This window comes from Acartia tonsa, chromosome 8 (genome assembly GCF_053477335.1).
Source record: "Acartia tonsa isolate MP-2025a chromosome 8, ASM5347733v1, whole genome shotgun sequence".
Lineage (NCBI taxonomy): Eukaryota > Metazoa > Arthropoda > Copepoda > Calanoida > Acartiidae > Acartia > Acartia tonsa.
In genome coordinates this window covers 33925837-33942085 of record NC_137267.1, presented here as the reverse complement: position 1 = coordinate 33942085, position 16249 = coordinate 33925837, and the positions used below count along the sequence as shown (strand labels likewise).

Sequence of the window (16249 nt, the reverse complement as noted above, 5' to 3'; positions counted from 1 at the left end):
TGAACGCACTGCAGTTTTGTCGTCACTGTAGGTTAAAAATTAGGGGTAGTGAAATAAAAATCATCATAACTCCTCCAAATTTTAAGATAGATGAATAAAAATTTAATTTTTATGTTCCCCATTGCCAGAAATTGCAGAAAAATGATTTTTTTTTTTTTTTTGTGCTAATACAAAGTCGAAAAAAAGAGTTTTTTACGAAATTTAAGCTAAAAAAGAGAACTTTTCGCAGAAAGGGGGGTGGGGTTGCTATGACATCTGAACTTAAACAGTGAGTAAAATGGTCTAAATATTAAGTTAGATGGTTGAAACTTGGTACATAAGCCTAGTCCTAAAGGTACTACATCTAAATGGCAAAATAATTCAAAAAAATTTATTTTTAGGTTAGGTTAGGTAAGAAAAACCCTGCGGAAATGGGGTTTATAGGCCTTTGTTGGTCTATTTTGATGTAGAAACTAACTTTTAAATTATTTTTTTAAAGGTTTTTTTTTGAATACACTGTGTCTATATACGAGGACATTATTTAAGATGATCCAGCAAGTCAGGGACCAACCCCCAGCGGGCTAGGTGGGTGGCCCGCAGGGTATAAGTGCATTTTTTCTGAAATATGGGTTGTCATATATCAAATTATAGGTTTTTTAGGCCAAGAAACTCAAATCCAGAGCTAAAATAAGCATTAGAGTAATCTCAAGCTAGTCCCAGTGGGCTAGGTGGGTGGCCCGCAGGGCTTAAGTGTATTTTACCTAACCTTACCTAGAAACTACTTTTAATATTGTTTTTCTTAGTTTTTTTTCTTGAATACATTATGTGTATTCATGAGGACATTATTTGAGATGATCCATCAAGTCAGGGACCAACCCCAGCGGGCTAGGTGGGTGGCCCACAGGGGTTAAGTGCATTTTTTTTTCTAGAGTATACATTGTCGTACATCATATCATGGGTATTTAAGGTCTAGAAAATCAAATTCAGAGCTAATATAAGCATTAGACTAATCTTACCCAACCTAACCTAAAAATTAGGATTCTTTGCCATATAGATGTAGTACCTATAAGTCTAGGCTTATGTTCAACAATTTAGCTTAATATCTAGACCATTTTGCTCATTGTTTAAGTTCTGATGTAATTGCGCCATCACTCCCCCCTTTTTTAAATTTAGTATGTTATCTATATTAAAATAATAACAAATTAATGAAAATTTTGATTTTAGTAAGAAAAGTATTACACACAACTAATGCTTATTTTTTTAACATCTTCAACCCCCCTGCGTCCCATTTCCCTTTTTCCTATTAAAGCTTGTGTATTTCAACCCCCTCCCCCCATATTTCAATCCCTATAGCATACCTATAAGAGATATAATATGTAATAGAGGAACACTTTTTCCGTATTAAATGATTAAACAAATAAAAAAATTCCTAAGTTGAAGGTGGGGGGCATAGACGTCCAAGGGGGGGGGGGGGGGGTAAAGTGGCGATTACCCCCCCCCTAAACTTTTTTCACTTTACACCCCCCCCCCATTTAAAATTTACCCCTACCCTGGGGGTGCCGTAGGCACCCCCAACTATTTAGGAGGGGGTAATTACCCCCCCCTTAAATCAATTTTGGGGGGGAAATACCCTCCAAAACAGATTTTATTGGGGGGGGGGGTAATTACGACCATCAACAAATAATTTTAATCTTAAACTTTACATTAACACATGTTTGAGCTTCAAGAATTTTTAATCTATAAGATCATTAAAATGTTTTTCTAAATATATATTTTTTTATTTTATGAAAATTTGATGAAACGGGTTAAATAACAGACGTCACTCAAACAACTATAACAGAGCTAACAACTATAAAGGAATTTAATTTATTTTTATTATGTTTTTACTTTTTTATTTGTAAAGGCAAGAAAAGCCAGATTTTGAATTATTTTTAAAATTTGATATTTTAACAACTTGTTTAGTATTTCCTCAAATCATCACAAGAAGAAAAAAGAATATTAATGAAACAAAAGTTGTTAGCTTGATATGCGCTAAATACCGCGTTTAAAAATGGAAAAGTACTTACTTACTTAATGCCCGTCGCTACGGTTGTAGCATAGGGCTGATGACACAAACATCCTCCAAGCCGTTCTGTCCTGTGCTCTCTCCTCCATTTGCTCCCACTCCATCTCCAGCTCTTCCAGATCCTCCAGGATAGTCTTTCTCCAGGTCTTCTTGGGCCTGCCTCTGGTTCTCCGCCCATTCTCGGGTTTCCAGTGTAGAGCCACCTTTGGAGATCTTAGAGTACCCATTCTAATAACATGCCCTAGCCACCTCCATCTTTTCATTTTAATTTCATCCTCTATGCTCATACTTTTAGTAAGAACAAATAGCTCATTGTTGGAAATTGTATTTGGCCAGAATATTTTGCATATGCGTCGGAGATTTTTAGTGTGGAAAACATTTAGTTTGTTGAAGTCTAACTGGACATATCTCCATGTCTCTGATCCATAGAGTAATACAGACTTCACGTTACTATTGTAAATTTTCAGCTTTAGTTCCAGGGAATACTTGTTTGATTTCCAGATGTTGTTGAGGTTGCTGTAAGCGTTTCTAGCTTTGGCTAGTCTTGATTTTATATCAGCCAAAGCACCATCCTCTACACACAAGACACTTCCCAGGTATGTAAATTTATTTGTATTTTTCACCTGTTCTCCTTCAATAAATAAGGGGTTAACAGGATTTTGACTAGTGTTCATAGTTTCTGTTTTCTTAACATTCACAGAGAGCCCAACCTTTCTAGCAATTCTGGTCAGAATGTCAGTTTTATCTTGAAGATTTGTTTGATTTGCACACAACAGGGCCAAATCATCTGCAAAATCTAGATCATCAAGGCAGAAACCTTCTCTCCATGGAATTCCACGATTGCCATTCTCATTAGTTTTCCTCATAACCCAGTCAATAGTTAGGAGGAATAATATAGGAGAGAGAATGCACCCTTGTCGAACACCAGTAGTAATATTATAATTTTCAGACATTGAGTTGTTGTCTAAGGCTATACAGCAGACATAATTATCATAGAATGTTTTGATAAGTCTCACAAGCTTGTCCGGTACACCTTAACTTCTGATTATTTTCCACAGTGATTCTCTGTGAATGCTGTCAAAGGCTTTGGAAAAATCAATGAAGTTAATGTATACAGGTACTTTCCATTCTAAACTTTGTTCTATGATCATCCTCAGACTAAAAATTTGGTCAATACATCCTCTTCCTGCTCTAAATCCTGCTTGTTCTTCTCTAAGGTGTTCATCTATTGCAGAATCCATTCTTTTCAGAATAATTCTGCATAAGACTTTACTTGGAATTGAGAGTAAGGTTATGCCTCGCCAGTTATTACAATCTCCAGGATCACCTTTCTTAGGTAGCTTAATTATGATACCTTTGGTCCAATCTGCAGGTATTTCTTCTTTTGCCCAAATTTCTTTGAAGTATGCAGTTAATATTTTTGAAGATATAGCAAGGTCTGCTTTAAGCAGTTCTGCATTGATAGCATCAATGCCTGCAGCTTTATTATTTTTAAGAGCTTTTATCGCATTTCTTACTTCTTCTTCAGTGGGTGGTTCAGTATTTATATCCAGTTCATTGATATTAGGTTCAGGATCAGCTGGAATGGTAGGTTCTGGACGGTTAAGCACCTCCTTAAAATGTTCTATCCATCTCTCAGACTGTTCCCTTTCTGTTGTTAGAGGAATACCATTTTTATCTTTCACTGGTACATTATTTATTTTTGTTTTTGAGCAGAGTTGTTTAGTGATTTTGTAGACAGTGTTCAAATCACCTCTATTAGCTGCTTCTTGGGCTTCATTTGCCTTGTCTTCTAGGAAGTTTCTTTTATCTTCCTTAGCAGCTCTTTTGACTTCTTTGTCTTTGTTTGAGTATTCTATTTTGGCAGCTAATTTATCTTCATTGCTAAGATTATGAGTAAGAAGTTTCTTTTTTACTTCTTTTCTTTCTTCAATTTTCTTCCAGGTGGGGTCAGTGATCCATTCTTTTCTGTTTGATTTCTTGAATCCTAGAACTTTCTCAGCAGTAGTACAGTATACCTCTTTTATATGTTCCCATTTATCTTGGATATTATAATCAGGAATGGTAGCTAAGATCTGGTATCTGTTTCCGAGCTCTAGTTGGAATTCATTTAGTTTGACAGGATTTTTGAGTTTCTGTATATCATATTTTCTAGGCGCATTGGTTGTCAGCTTTTTGACAGCCCTAAGCTTAAGCTTTAATGTTGCTACTAGTAAATAATGATCAGTGAACACATCAGCTCCTCTGTAAACTCTAACATCCTGTAGAGAACTTCTCCATTTTTTGTTTATTAAAATGTGATCAATCTGATTTTGTGTCCTTCTGTCAGGTGATATCCATGTAAATTTATGAATATCTTTATGGGGAAAGATAGTTCCACCAATGACTAGTTTATTCTCTTGACAGAAGTCCACCAGCTTTTCACCATTTTCATTTCTAGTTCCACAGCCATGTAGACCCATTATACTCTCATAACCGTCATTATTCTGACCAACTTTAGCATTAAAGTCTCCAGCAACTATCAGCATGTCCTGTTTAGGTACCTGGCTGACTTTGGATTGAAGAGCTTCATAGAACTCGTTCTTGACTTCTTCCTCAGCTATTTCAGTTGGAGCATACACTTGGAAAAGTGTAATTTTGATCTGGTTGGAGTTGAATCTGGCCTTTATAATGCGGTTATTGACTGGTTCCCATTCAATAAGTGCTTTTTCACTTATTTTATTCAGGATAATAGCTACTCCATGTTGGTGGTTATCTCCACCTGAGTAAAGTACTGTTTCACCAGTATCAAGTTTCACTTTACCCTGTCCAGTCCATCTACATTCACTGACTCCTAATATGTTAGTTCTATACTTCTCCATCTCCTTGCAAATTTGTTCTGTTTTTGTTAGCTGGAACATAGTTCTTACATTCCATTGTCCAATCCTTAAAAAGTGTTTTGTGTCCAGTAGAGGTCTCTTCATCGCCCTCTCTGCTTCCAAACGGCTTTCACAGAGGGAGGTCATATCTCCTATCATAGGATCGTCAACCTGTCCTGAACGGTTTGTTGTCATGTCATTTGTGTCATCAGTTTCTGTAACGTCAGATTTTTTTCCAGGATAGGGTTGTTAGCCCTATGCCTAACCCCCTGTCTAGGAGGGCCAGGGGCTGGGTTTAGACAGGTATCTCCATGAAGACCCTTCCAACTTGGTTGAACCGGTCTGGTGGCTCTACACTTCACCGATACACGGGCAGGGCGAACCGCGTGCAGGTACCAGCTTCCTCCTCGTCGCTTCCTAAACCTGCTGTCGACGTCTTTGAGATAGAAGATTATACAGCTGCGACTGATTGGGAGGATTTTACTGATCAGCTGGAGAATGTTTTGCGCGGCTGGAAACTTTCTGCGGGAAATCCAAGGTATAAGTTTCAGAAAGAAAGAAAAATAAGAAATTTTTCAATTGTATAAATTAGTTTTTAGAACTCACAAGGTTGAAACAAGTAATTTAGAAATAAATCAGAAAATAAAATATGTTTCAATAAAAACATTGGATTTATCCCTAGAAAAATGTTAAAGCTTCACAAAGTAAATTATTACCTATATTTGCACCCTATTAAGGTTCCTTTAAAATATAAATGAAAATGACAACATCCAAAAGTAGCAAAGCGCGCTGTAAATCATCCAGTAGCAACTATTGTGCAGGGACAGACAAATTGAGTTATAGAGCAGCTTTATTACCAAAAAAGTAAAGACAATGTATGGCCTTTAATTTTTTGACATGCATAATTATATATCTGCAGGGACGTTCAAACAATTAAAGGCTTTGCAATCAAATGTAAACATTTGCCTCTGCATCAGCTTGGTGAATGTTAATAAGTCCGAATTATTGACTATTATAGACTATTATAGACAAATTTGGATTTAATGTAATTTTCTTTTTGAGTTTAGAATAAATTTTCAGAGTGAGTAAGATGGACGACTACGTAGGTTGTCACATGTACGATGAGAACGATACAGAGGAAATTATTAAACCTGCTGTCGACGTCTTTGAGATAGAAGATTATACAGCTGCGACTGATTGGGAGGATTTTACTGATCAGCTGGAGAATGTTTTGCGCGGCTGGAAACTTTCTGCGGGAAATCCAAGGTATAAGTTTCATTCTATTTGTTGCAAAATGTAAATAAATCTAGTTAATATAATTACACGTAATTAGGGATAATTCTGTTTAAATAAAAACCTGATATTTTTCATTATTGCATCGCATTTTTTCTTGTTATTTTTCTAGTTCATCCTACACTTTTTAGAGAACCAGCTCCAGAATTTGGAAAACCTTCTAATTGTGAGTGGAGAACAGAGACGACCCAACTTGAATATCTTAAGTTCCCCTTCACCATCAAATACTATAGATACACAAATAAGAATGAAAATTTAGCCGGTGATGATGCTTTAAATGAAACAACCTCTTCAGAAGCCAGGAATTATTAAGTGTTCTTTATACCTATATGATTTTTATTAGATAAATAATTGACACGGATAGAAAAGCATATTAACAAAAAATACCTAGATATTTCAATTTATAACAAACAAATGCGACCATGAAAGCAGTTGATTTTTGGCTTATCAGTAAACTAACATGCCTGTTATTTAGGAAAATTAAAACAAGAAAAATTAGGTAGATTTTTTTCTATATATGATGAGAAATATTAGAAATACAAAAAAAAGGCAAGTCTTACGATGAAATAGTTTTTTTGCTAGGTTACTTGCAAACACGATTGGTAGGACAGACAACAGTCATAGTAGTTTGTTTTTTATTACAAAAAAAACTTATCAACACTTATTATAAAACTACCAGTGACCCTAATAGAGTTATGGAAGATATATCCAGTGGAAATTTTGACTTTATCTGTGATGCACGACCAATACCCCTCACCTTGTTTGGACTTTCTGAGATGATTATTATTAGTCCTTCAGGTGAGTAATAATATTGTTCTTGCATTTTCTTAAGTAAAATGTGGTGACTCGTCACACGACATACCAGCAATTTTATTTCGGGTGCTACTTCCTTAGTTTTAGAGATAATTGGATGAAATCTTTTGGGCTGGGTCACTAATTACCCCAACTATTGGTATCTTTTAAAAAAAACGGCGACGGGACCGCCGCCCACCGCCGTTTTCCGCCGCCACCAAAAATTTTTTTTTATTATATTTCTCGCCGAATTAGGCAATTTGGAATCATTTGAGACCATGTTATTTTTTTCAAAAAATTTTCGCCTTACAAGCAAATTTTAGGCAATTTGGAATCATTTGAGACCATGTTATTATTTTCAAAACGGAAAACGGCGGCGGACGGCGGGAGCGGCGGTCCCGCCGCCGTTTTTTTTAAAGTCCCCCGCAGGGTTGCTTATAAGGCGAAAAATTTTTGAAAAAAATAACATGGTCTCAAATGATTCTAAATTGCCTAATTCGGCGAGAAATGCAATAAAAAATTTTTTTTGGTGGCGGCGGAAAACGGCGGCGGACGGCGGGAGCGGCGGTCCCGCCGCCGTTTTTTTTTAAAGATACCAAAACTTGGGGTCATTAGTGACACAATCAAAAAGATTTCATCCAATTATCTCTAAAACTAAGGGAGTAGCATACTGTATTTAAGATATACCTTCATAAACAAGAATTTGAAAAAATATAATATAAAAAAAAATTTTGGTGGCGGCGGAAAACGGCGGCGGGAGCGGCGGTCCCGCCGCCGTTTTTTTAAAAAGATACCAATAGTTGGGGTAATTAGTGACCCAGCCCAAAAGATTTCATCCAATTATCTCTAAAACTAAGGAAGTAGCACCCAAAATAAAATTGCTGGTATGTCATGTGACGAGTCACCACATTCCCCCCCCCCCCCCCCCTTTAAAAGGAAATTCAACATGTAAGAACAAAATTATTTTAGATTTTAGGCCTTTTAACTATAAACAAATATTTTGTTATCGAATCCAATTTTTTTCTAAGGTTTCCATGTGACACAAGGCGACAAGACAGAATTGTGTTGATGTGCAATATTAATCTTTGTTATGTTCACTATTACATTGTACATTTAAGGGTGTTAACCTTTAAAGCTAGTTAAAAAATCCCAAAAAATCTGCCGCCGTTGTTTATTAGGAGAGAAAATGATATTTCATACCAAAATAATTCCTAATTACTCTGTAGGGTTAGAACAATCTTTCTTTTCTCCTTAAAGAAGATATACTACTTTTTAAGGACCGGATATTTTGGGAAATGAGACCCGTGCCAATCAAATTCTTGGATCAATCAATATTACTTTACAAAATACAGGATGCAATGTGCCTTTTCTTGTACAGGTATTTCTTCTTTTTCTTTGTTGATCTTCACAAAATGGTTTAACTCTCTTTTTTTACGCATCTAATCCGATGCAATTTTACTCTGCGATTCTACCTGGTTTCATTCTTGTTTAATTAAGGTAATGGAACCAAGGAATCACCTGTACATAGGAAGCAGTATTTCAGACAACTGTAGGCTGGAATTCAGTTCTGTAGCTTTGAACAAGAAACCTATGCATGTTTCACACCTTTCAGGTTTGTACCTATAGAAATATATTTTTTAATTTTTTTTTGCAAGATGTTACAAAGAAATCAAAAAGTTACATTCTCAATTATTTTTGTGTTTCTTATGTATTATGTAGTATCTTATTTTATAATTTTACTGAATATTAACATATTTTTAAGGTTTTCATCTCGGGTGCTTGCTTACATGTGAAGACCGGAGCACCGAAAACCCCCCCCCCCCCCGCTTAGTTTTGACAAAAATCAAAAATAAGGGGGGGGGGGTAGTTTTTTAACCCCCCGCTTAGTTTTGACAAAAATCAAAAATAAGGGGGGGGTAGTTTTTAACCCCCCCCCTTAATTTTGAAGAAAATCAAAAATAAGGGGGGGGTAGTTTTTTCACTGTACAACACGCCAGAAAGTTGAGTGAGGTAAATCAAGTAAATCCAGTATACCAGAGGGGAAACCTTATTACAGGGATATTCATGTTTTGGGGCATAATTTCCTCATTTATTGACTTTGGCCAGTAAAAGGTTTTAATTTTGCGCAAAAAAAAACTACCCCCCCCCCCCCTTATTTTTGATTTTCTTCAAAATTAAGGGGGGGGTTAAGTCTTTGCCTTGCTGAGCACCTTTCCTCCTTGCCATTTTCCAGACATTAAAAAACTACCCCCCCCTTATTTTTGATTTTTGTCAAAACTAAGCGGGGGGGGGGTTTCGGTGCTCCAGTCTACCACATGTAAGCAAGTACCGACACATTTTTAGGTCTGCTTCAGTTGTTCAGAAATAGAATATGCTCTCCTTTACCAGTTGAGGTAATCATCGGTACCTGTTTATTTGCTTGAGACATCAAACTTGCGTACAAACTAAATTATATTGTATATTATTAATATTACATGTAAAAAGAAGTCAACTTGATGATTTTTTTACAAATTTTAGAAACAAGTACATTTTCATTGGACAATTTTACAGTATTAGAAAAATTTCGTCTTTGCTTTGAATTAGAATCAATGTGAATTAAGATATTTTATCTTGTTAAGGTTAGCCCAGTGACTGTATCAGCAAGACTGAGCTTCCAATTAGAAGACTGGGCTAGCTATGCCTGGAGTGTCGATCCACCTGATTTGGGTATGTCAAAATCTTTTTTTCCTCTTACAGCTTTACTATGTATAAATGTTTTCTGTGTCTTATTCACCATACAGCGTATCTTGAGTAATAGAGTCGTATAAAGAATGCTCTAATTCATAATTTGTTTAGACCTGTTCAACGCATCAGGAGAGACAGATTTTATTGAACTGAAAGAGCTTCCCTTGGGCTGTATCTCAGATCCTATTGCCGGCCTTACTCTTCATACAACTTGGAGGAAAATCAATTTTATTATTAGAAATATCAAAAGTGAAATATTTTATAAATACGTCATAAGAGAAATTAAGAAAAAACATACATAACTTAAGGAGCAAAAAAGGAAGTCAGAATAGTGTAACAGACAATTTAAACTCATTTTTCCAATATTCATAATTTCAAGATTTTCATATTGCAAATAAAATGATTCTACAGAGACCTAAACGAAGACTTGATAGTTGATAATTCTGTCCATTCTGACCTTGATCCTTTAGAAGCAGCCGAGTGGTCTATTGGCATCTCTTTGCAGGTTTTGACATTTTTCTTTAGTTTGGAAATTTTTAGAAATAACCGCTGGTGGTGTAAAAAATTCCTTAGTGTCTATAACTCTTATTCCTGGTTTCTTCAGTAGAAATATGCATTTTAAAAAAATTGTGTGCTAATTCATATAACATTATGTCCTACGAGGACTAATTACGAGATGGTCGCAATGCCCTACTATCCACTTTTTTTTGACCTATTTAATTAAAGGTGGGGGGGGGGGGGGGGTAATGCAACCATCTCGTAAACGTTTTCAAACGATTCTAGCCGGTAGTTGCTGGTACTAGAAATCTAAAAAAATGTTTTTTTTTGTATCATTTCACATGCTTTTAAGCAAAAATATGTTTTAAAAAGTTGATTTCTACGTAATTTATGACAGATTTGCCCTAGAAATAGCCCAAAAATGGCTAAACGGCTGAGCCGTTAGCCGTTAACTTTTTCAACTTTTTGTTCGATTTAGGGAAAATAGACCTAACAAGGATTACTCATGCAAAATTTCAGATGTAAATTCAAATTCTAAGTGCCATTTATACATTGATTACGAGATGGTTGCATTCCCCCCCCCCCCCCCTTAGTTTATTTACAAATTTTGATCAACTTCAGAATTCTTGCACCTTTCCTAAACTTTCTCTTTTTTTCAGACGAAACCCGAGTGTTTGTTGACGAAACATGTGAGGTAAGATATATCTTTTTGTAGCAAGTTAATTATAACGTATGTATAATATTTAACTAGAGGATTACCTACACATTAAGAGATATCTTAAATGTTTGAAGCAAACCATGATATCATTATTTTATGCAAGTGCGTTAATTTTTAGCATTAAAAAAAAGAAGTAAAACGTATCACAACACAGCAAATAATTTCAAATTGAATTTTAAAGTATTATGAAAATTATTTTGTCATAAAATTACTTTGTAATTTGGTATTGGTCTCCTGATATAATAATCACCTGTTTTGATAAAACAACTTTTTAGAACATGATTTATTTAAAACTGTTGAAAAATGTTTTTGGATTTAAAACCACCCAAACGAATGAAGAAATTAAGATTTAATTGTTAATTTCTGATAAAAGTAAAACACCCTGTATTTTATTATTGTTTTATACGTTCACAAACAAACGATATATTTCATTCTTTTTAGGTCAATATTAGAGTTGTCACGTGACAGAAGGACCAGTAAACAAGTCCTAAAGGATTTTAATATTGATTCTAATCCGGAGGGTAGCGGAAAGGAATGTTATAAAACAGCATGACATAAATGTTAAGAATAAACAGGGACGATTACGTCTTGTAGGAGCGAAGCTTTTTTAATAAATAAATAGAATATAGTAAAGATTGGCCAGTATTTGACTATATACATAATACATATATCATTTTGATTTTTCCAGGGATCGGAAGCCGCGCGTAAGCCGCGTGTAAGCCTCAGTGAAATCTTCATGTTATCACTATAAAATTCAGCTGGATGTATAAAACTGCTCTTTAGCAGACAATCCTTCTTTCTGAAATTTTTTTTTATGCTCACAAGCAGGTTTAAAACTGAGGCTTATGCGCGGCTGAGGCGCGGCTTCCGAACCCTGGATTTTTCTATTGTAAAGTAACCACAAAGAAACAAGTTAGTTAATAAGGGGGGGGTGCGGATGTGCCACTTTTTGAAACCAAAAGTAAAACGCGCATGATCTCAACCAAAAGAGTTACAGCTCTAAAATTTGGCACAGCAGTTGCTTTTGTGGAGAACAATATGGAACTGTGAAGAAACGGCGGCGGAACTGCCGCTCCCGCCGAAACCGCCGTTTTCCCGCCGAAATTTTTTTTGCCTTTTCTCGCCATAATAGACAATTTTCAATCATCTGAGATAAACTTTTTTTCCATAAAAATTTCCCTTATTTTTTCACTTGACACTTAAAAGATTTTACACTTTTAAATATTTTTAAATATTGACATGTTTGAAATATTACAAGTGTCACGTGAAAATATAAGGGAATTTTTTATGAAAAAAAAAGTTTATCTCAGATGATTCAAAATTGTCTATTATGGCGAGAAAAGGCAAAAAAAAATTCGGCGGGAAAACGGCGGTTTTCGGCGGGAGCGGCGGTTCCGCCGCCGTTTCTTCACAGTTCCATATTGTTCTCAACAAAAGTAATTGCTGTGCCAAATCTTATAGCTGTAACTCTTTTATGGGCTGAGATCATGCGTGTTTTACTTTTGGTTTCAAAAAGTGGCACATCCGCCCCCCTTTGAATAGGTATATAACACGCAATCAAACAATTCATGATTATAATACGTTTTAAAAACTTTAAATTAAATTGTAATTCACTAAAGGTATTTTCTTTGCTTATTTTATGAACATACTGTGAAGGATGCTGAAAAAGTAGCTGGATTATTTGACAAGTTGTCTGGACATCCACACCAACCCCAAGTGCCGGGGGTTCACTCTATTTCACAACTGGCGCAACAGGTCTGTAATCGTAGCTTATCTTTAATCAACTAATAAAAATTAATGGAGAAAAGTTAGGACACAACTGAAATTTGCAACCAACTATTCAATTCATACTTAAATAGAAGTACCCAAAAATTTTGAGCCAACTAATAAGGATTAAATAAAACTTTGAGTACCAGTGTAATTTATTTTACAGTCTTTTGTTCCCTTTCATCCCTGTAATTCCATTTTTGTCAATTTACAGTGAGAGAGGGGCTGTTTGTTTATAACTCTAGTCCCTAAAGTTTGTAGAATAAACTTTTCTTATACGTTGGATTGACAACTTTGGGGAGTGAATTTTGATTTATTAAGTTGAGTCTTTAAACGTTTTAACCACTAATTTTACGCTAAAGAAGGGGCAATTTTGTAAATCCTTATTCGTTTAATTTATCTTATCTTGCCGAATAATAAACTTTGTCTCATTTGATTTTTCAAAAAAGGTGTAATATATGTATATCATTTATTCGTAAATCTAATTTAAGGTTCGACCTTTGCGACAGAGTGTTAGTCGTAAGGGAGGTCCTCTTAACCCTGCTCTTCTGGATTATGTTCTGGGATACCTCTTCCCTGATGCTAACAATGATAATTCTTATCCCTTCAGGCAGATTTGATTACAGCTTTCAATTCAACAATTCTTGAAAAATATATTTCGAAAAAAAGAGACCGCCTTTTAAAGCCAATAACCAAAGATCTATTTTCTTCATCTTAATTTTTGTAATTAGAAAAATTACCTTTTTTAAGAAGGGGGCAGGGGGTATTTATGCTAAGGATGGAGGTACCATCCCTATAAAGAGGTAAACGTTATAAAGATTCTTGCTTGAAAACTGCAATCATCTTTTCACAGTGACCCGACTAGCAAGAGTGAATATTTGAACGAGTATGCCAATACATCAATTAAAACTTGTCCTTATGATGGCTTAGTTTGGAGGTATTTTTACTAGTTCGATTATTCTACATTTCTCTTCACAATCTTTATTTCTTACATTTTATTCCATGGAAAGTTCTTAAAAGATATGTAAATTGTCAATTTTACGTATTTTTCTAAAACCTTCCAAGATGACATTCTTTTTTTTATGATAGTAAACAATAGAACTATAAACATAAATCTCGTGTTAGTAAGAGATCTAATGTGTTAAAAGATTAAGTCTAAAAATAAAATACACTCTCAGAAGAAATTAATTTAAAAATAAATGATTTTAAATTTTAAATCTTCCACCCACACAAATTTACGTGACAATAAAATAATCTTTGCAATGAATTATTACTCTACGTTCTTTTAATTTTGTCGATAAAATGAAAATAAAGAGAGGTAGAGTAGGTATAATATTGCATGGGAAATCAGTAATTTTCCAAATTTCAAATTAGGACAGGAGTGAACCTCACACCCCTCCAATTTGGTAAAACTGAATACCCCCCAATTAATGTAAAACTTAAATTGAAAAAAAAACGTTTTCCCATTTCAGTTCTTTCTTTAACTAATACTAGCGGCTTCGCCCCTAGCCTCTAGGGGCTTTTTCCCCAAGAGGGTTGATCAAACCAATTTTTCGTATTTTAGATTTAAAAGAAAAATGGGAAAAAAATTTCTTTGGGGGGGGAATTTTTTTTATTTCCGGGGGGTGGGGGGTATTCGACCCCACTATTTTAATTTTAGTTTTAAAAAGAATTTTTTTTTTTTGGGGGGGGTGGTATTTTTCATTTTTTTAGGGGGGGGTTGGGGGTGTCCCATCCCCCAAGAAAATAGTTATAAACCTTCCCGGAACCTATGAGAAGCTAGCCTGTAAAGGTTAGCGTGATCCTTCGCTGCAAACACACAGACAGACAAACAAACATTGTTCTACTTTGTATTATAGATATTTTTCCTGTTAAGGTTATGTACAACTATAGCATGTTGTTATGCGTGGGCTGGGTCTGAGGGGGTATCTCACATACTTCATGAGTTTCTTCTGGAGGCCAGGTATAGATGGGAGAATGCCATCACCCTGCCTGGAGTACCTCAGGGTAAGTACAGATATATAAGTGGATATAATATTTTACCTTTTTGTCCTGGGAATCATTATTCCAAAAGTCAGTTAAATAGTATAAATGGAGTGGGGACAAAACTGCGACAAACAAAACCGCGACAGGGACAAAACCGCGACATAACAAAACCGCGACATAACAAAACCGCGACAGGGACAAAACCGCGACAGTAACAAAACCGCGACAGTGACAAAACCGCGACATTGCAAAAAATCTATAATAAAAAATCTTAATGCTAGAAAGTCATGGCCGCAGAGCTCGGCCCCCTGGCCTGCCTAGCCGCGGGCGCTCGGCCCCCTTGCCTATAACCTAACCTAACCTATATGTTTGAATGTTTAATGTACATTAACTTATTTATAGTTTAGAATTTCGTGGATTTTACAAAAAGGGGTTGGTAGATTTTTTTCAAATTTTTAATATTTTTTTTACAATAGTTAGGTTAGGTTAAGTTATGGGCAAGGGGGCCGAGCGCCCGGGGCTAGGCAGGCCAGGGGGCCGAGCGCTGCGGCCATGTACTTCTACAAAAAAATCCTACATAGTTATATTTCTGTTTTTTTTGCAATGTCGCGGTTTTGTCACTGTCGCGGTTTTGTCCCTGTCGCGGTTTTGTTATGTCGCGGTTTTGTCCCTGTCGCGGTTTTGTTTGTCGCGGTTTTGTCCCCACTCCGTATAAATTATATCTTACAAAAAGTTATAAATGTTTGTAAAATTTTGTTTAATTTTTTATTATTTAATACATTTTACTTTAGGACCTCCTGATACAGGAACCAGTTTACTTCACCAGAAACTTCAAATGTTAAACTGTTGTATTGCCAAGAGACAGTCAAAAGAAAAATCAGGTAAATTTACAAGTTTTGGATCCGTCGGTTAATTTGTCGGTCGGTAATGTTCTTTTGCTTGTAACTTAAATGAAAAAATAGTTTTTGAAATAAAAGGCAATTCATTTAGGTAAAGATTAACAGACCTAGAAAACTTATAAGAAATTAGGAATCTAATATGAAATTATATCCCAAATATAATATTCATTTAAAGTGATATTAGGTATCAGTAATTATTAATTTTCTAAGATAAAAACAAATATCCGATTAAGAGTCACTAAGGAATGCATTTAGCTTGATATTGCTTTGCTACCTTTGCACAAATTGTCTCTGTTATCTCTTAATTTTTTACTGTGAAATGTATTTTTAGATAAGAAAGCAGATAATGACAAATTTAGTGATGATTTTACCAAGAATGAAAGTGATACAGAGGAAGAATTCTTTGAATGCGACGGTAAGGATTTAACCCAGTACTATTTTACTAGCGTCTGTGCCCCTGGCCTTTAGGGGCCCTGTAATTAAAGGGATGAAAAAGAGGTGAAAAATTGCCATCCCTACTCCTAGGCTTAAATCCAAAAACGAAATAGTCTGTACCCATCTCCTACTTTATATAATAAGATTGATTATACCTGATATCTTTACGACAAAACCATGATTGCCTGCTGGTCTCCCTTTTTAAAAAAAAATGATGCCAACCCTTAAATTTGAA

General features: G+C 35.3%; 2 protein-coding genes across 2 annotated transcripts in view; both read left to right on the top strand.

The window, feature by feature from the left end:
• Positions 1-5967: 5967 nt before the first annotated feature.
• LOC145325533 (rab3 GTPase-activating protein catalytic subunit-like) lies at positions 5968-11502 on the top strand. The gene is made up of 11 exons (XM_080168512.1): positions 5968-6168; positions 6327-6497; positions 6875-6993; positions 8265-8365; positions 8485-8599; positions 9331-9380; positions 9606-9693; positions 9823-9928; positions 10123-10216; positions 10869-10903; positions 11369-11502. The coding sequence occupies exons 1-11, from the start codon at positions 5993-5995 to the stop codon at positions 11478-11480; spliced, it is 1167 nt and encodes a 388-aa protein (XP_080024638.1). The 5' UTR covers positions 5968-5992; the 3' UTR covers positions 11481-11502.
• Positions 11486-16249, top strand: part of LOC145326583 (rab3 GTPase-activating protein catalytic subunit-like) — a 17123-nt gene continuing 12359 nt past the window's right edge. The window contains exons 1-7 of the mRNA XM_080169954.1: positions 11486-11517; positions 12547-12682; positions 13186-13304; positions 13548-13631; positions 14571-14701; positions 15472-15561; positions 15911-15994. Coding sequence (XP_080026080.1) covers positions 11486-11517; positions 12547-12682; positions 13186-13304; positions 13548-13631; positions 14571-14701; positions 15472-15561; positions 15911-15994 — 676 coding nt within the window. The remainder of the gene's footprint in view (positions 11518-12546; positions 12683-13185; positions 13305-13547; positions 13632-14570; positions 14702-15471; positions 15562-15910; positions 15995-16249) is intronic.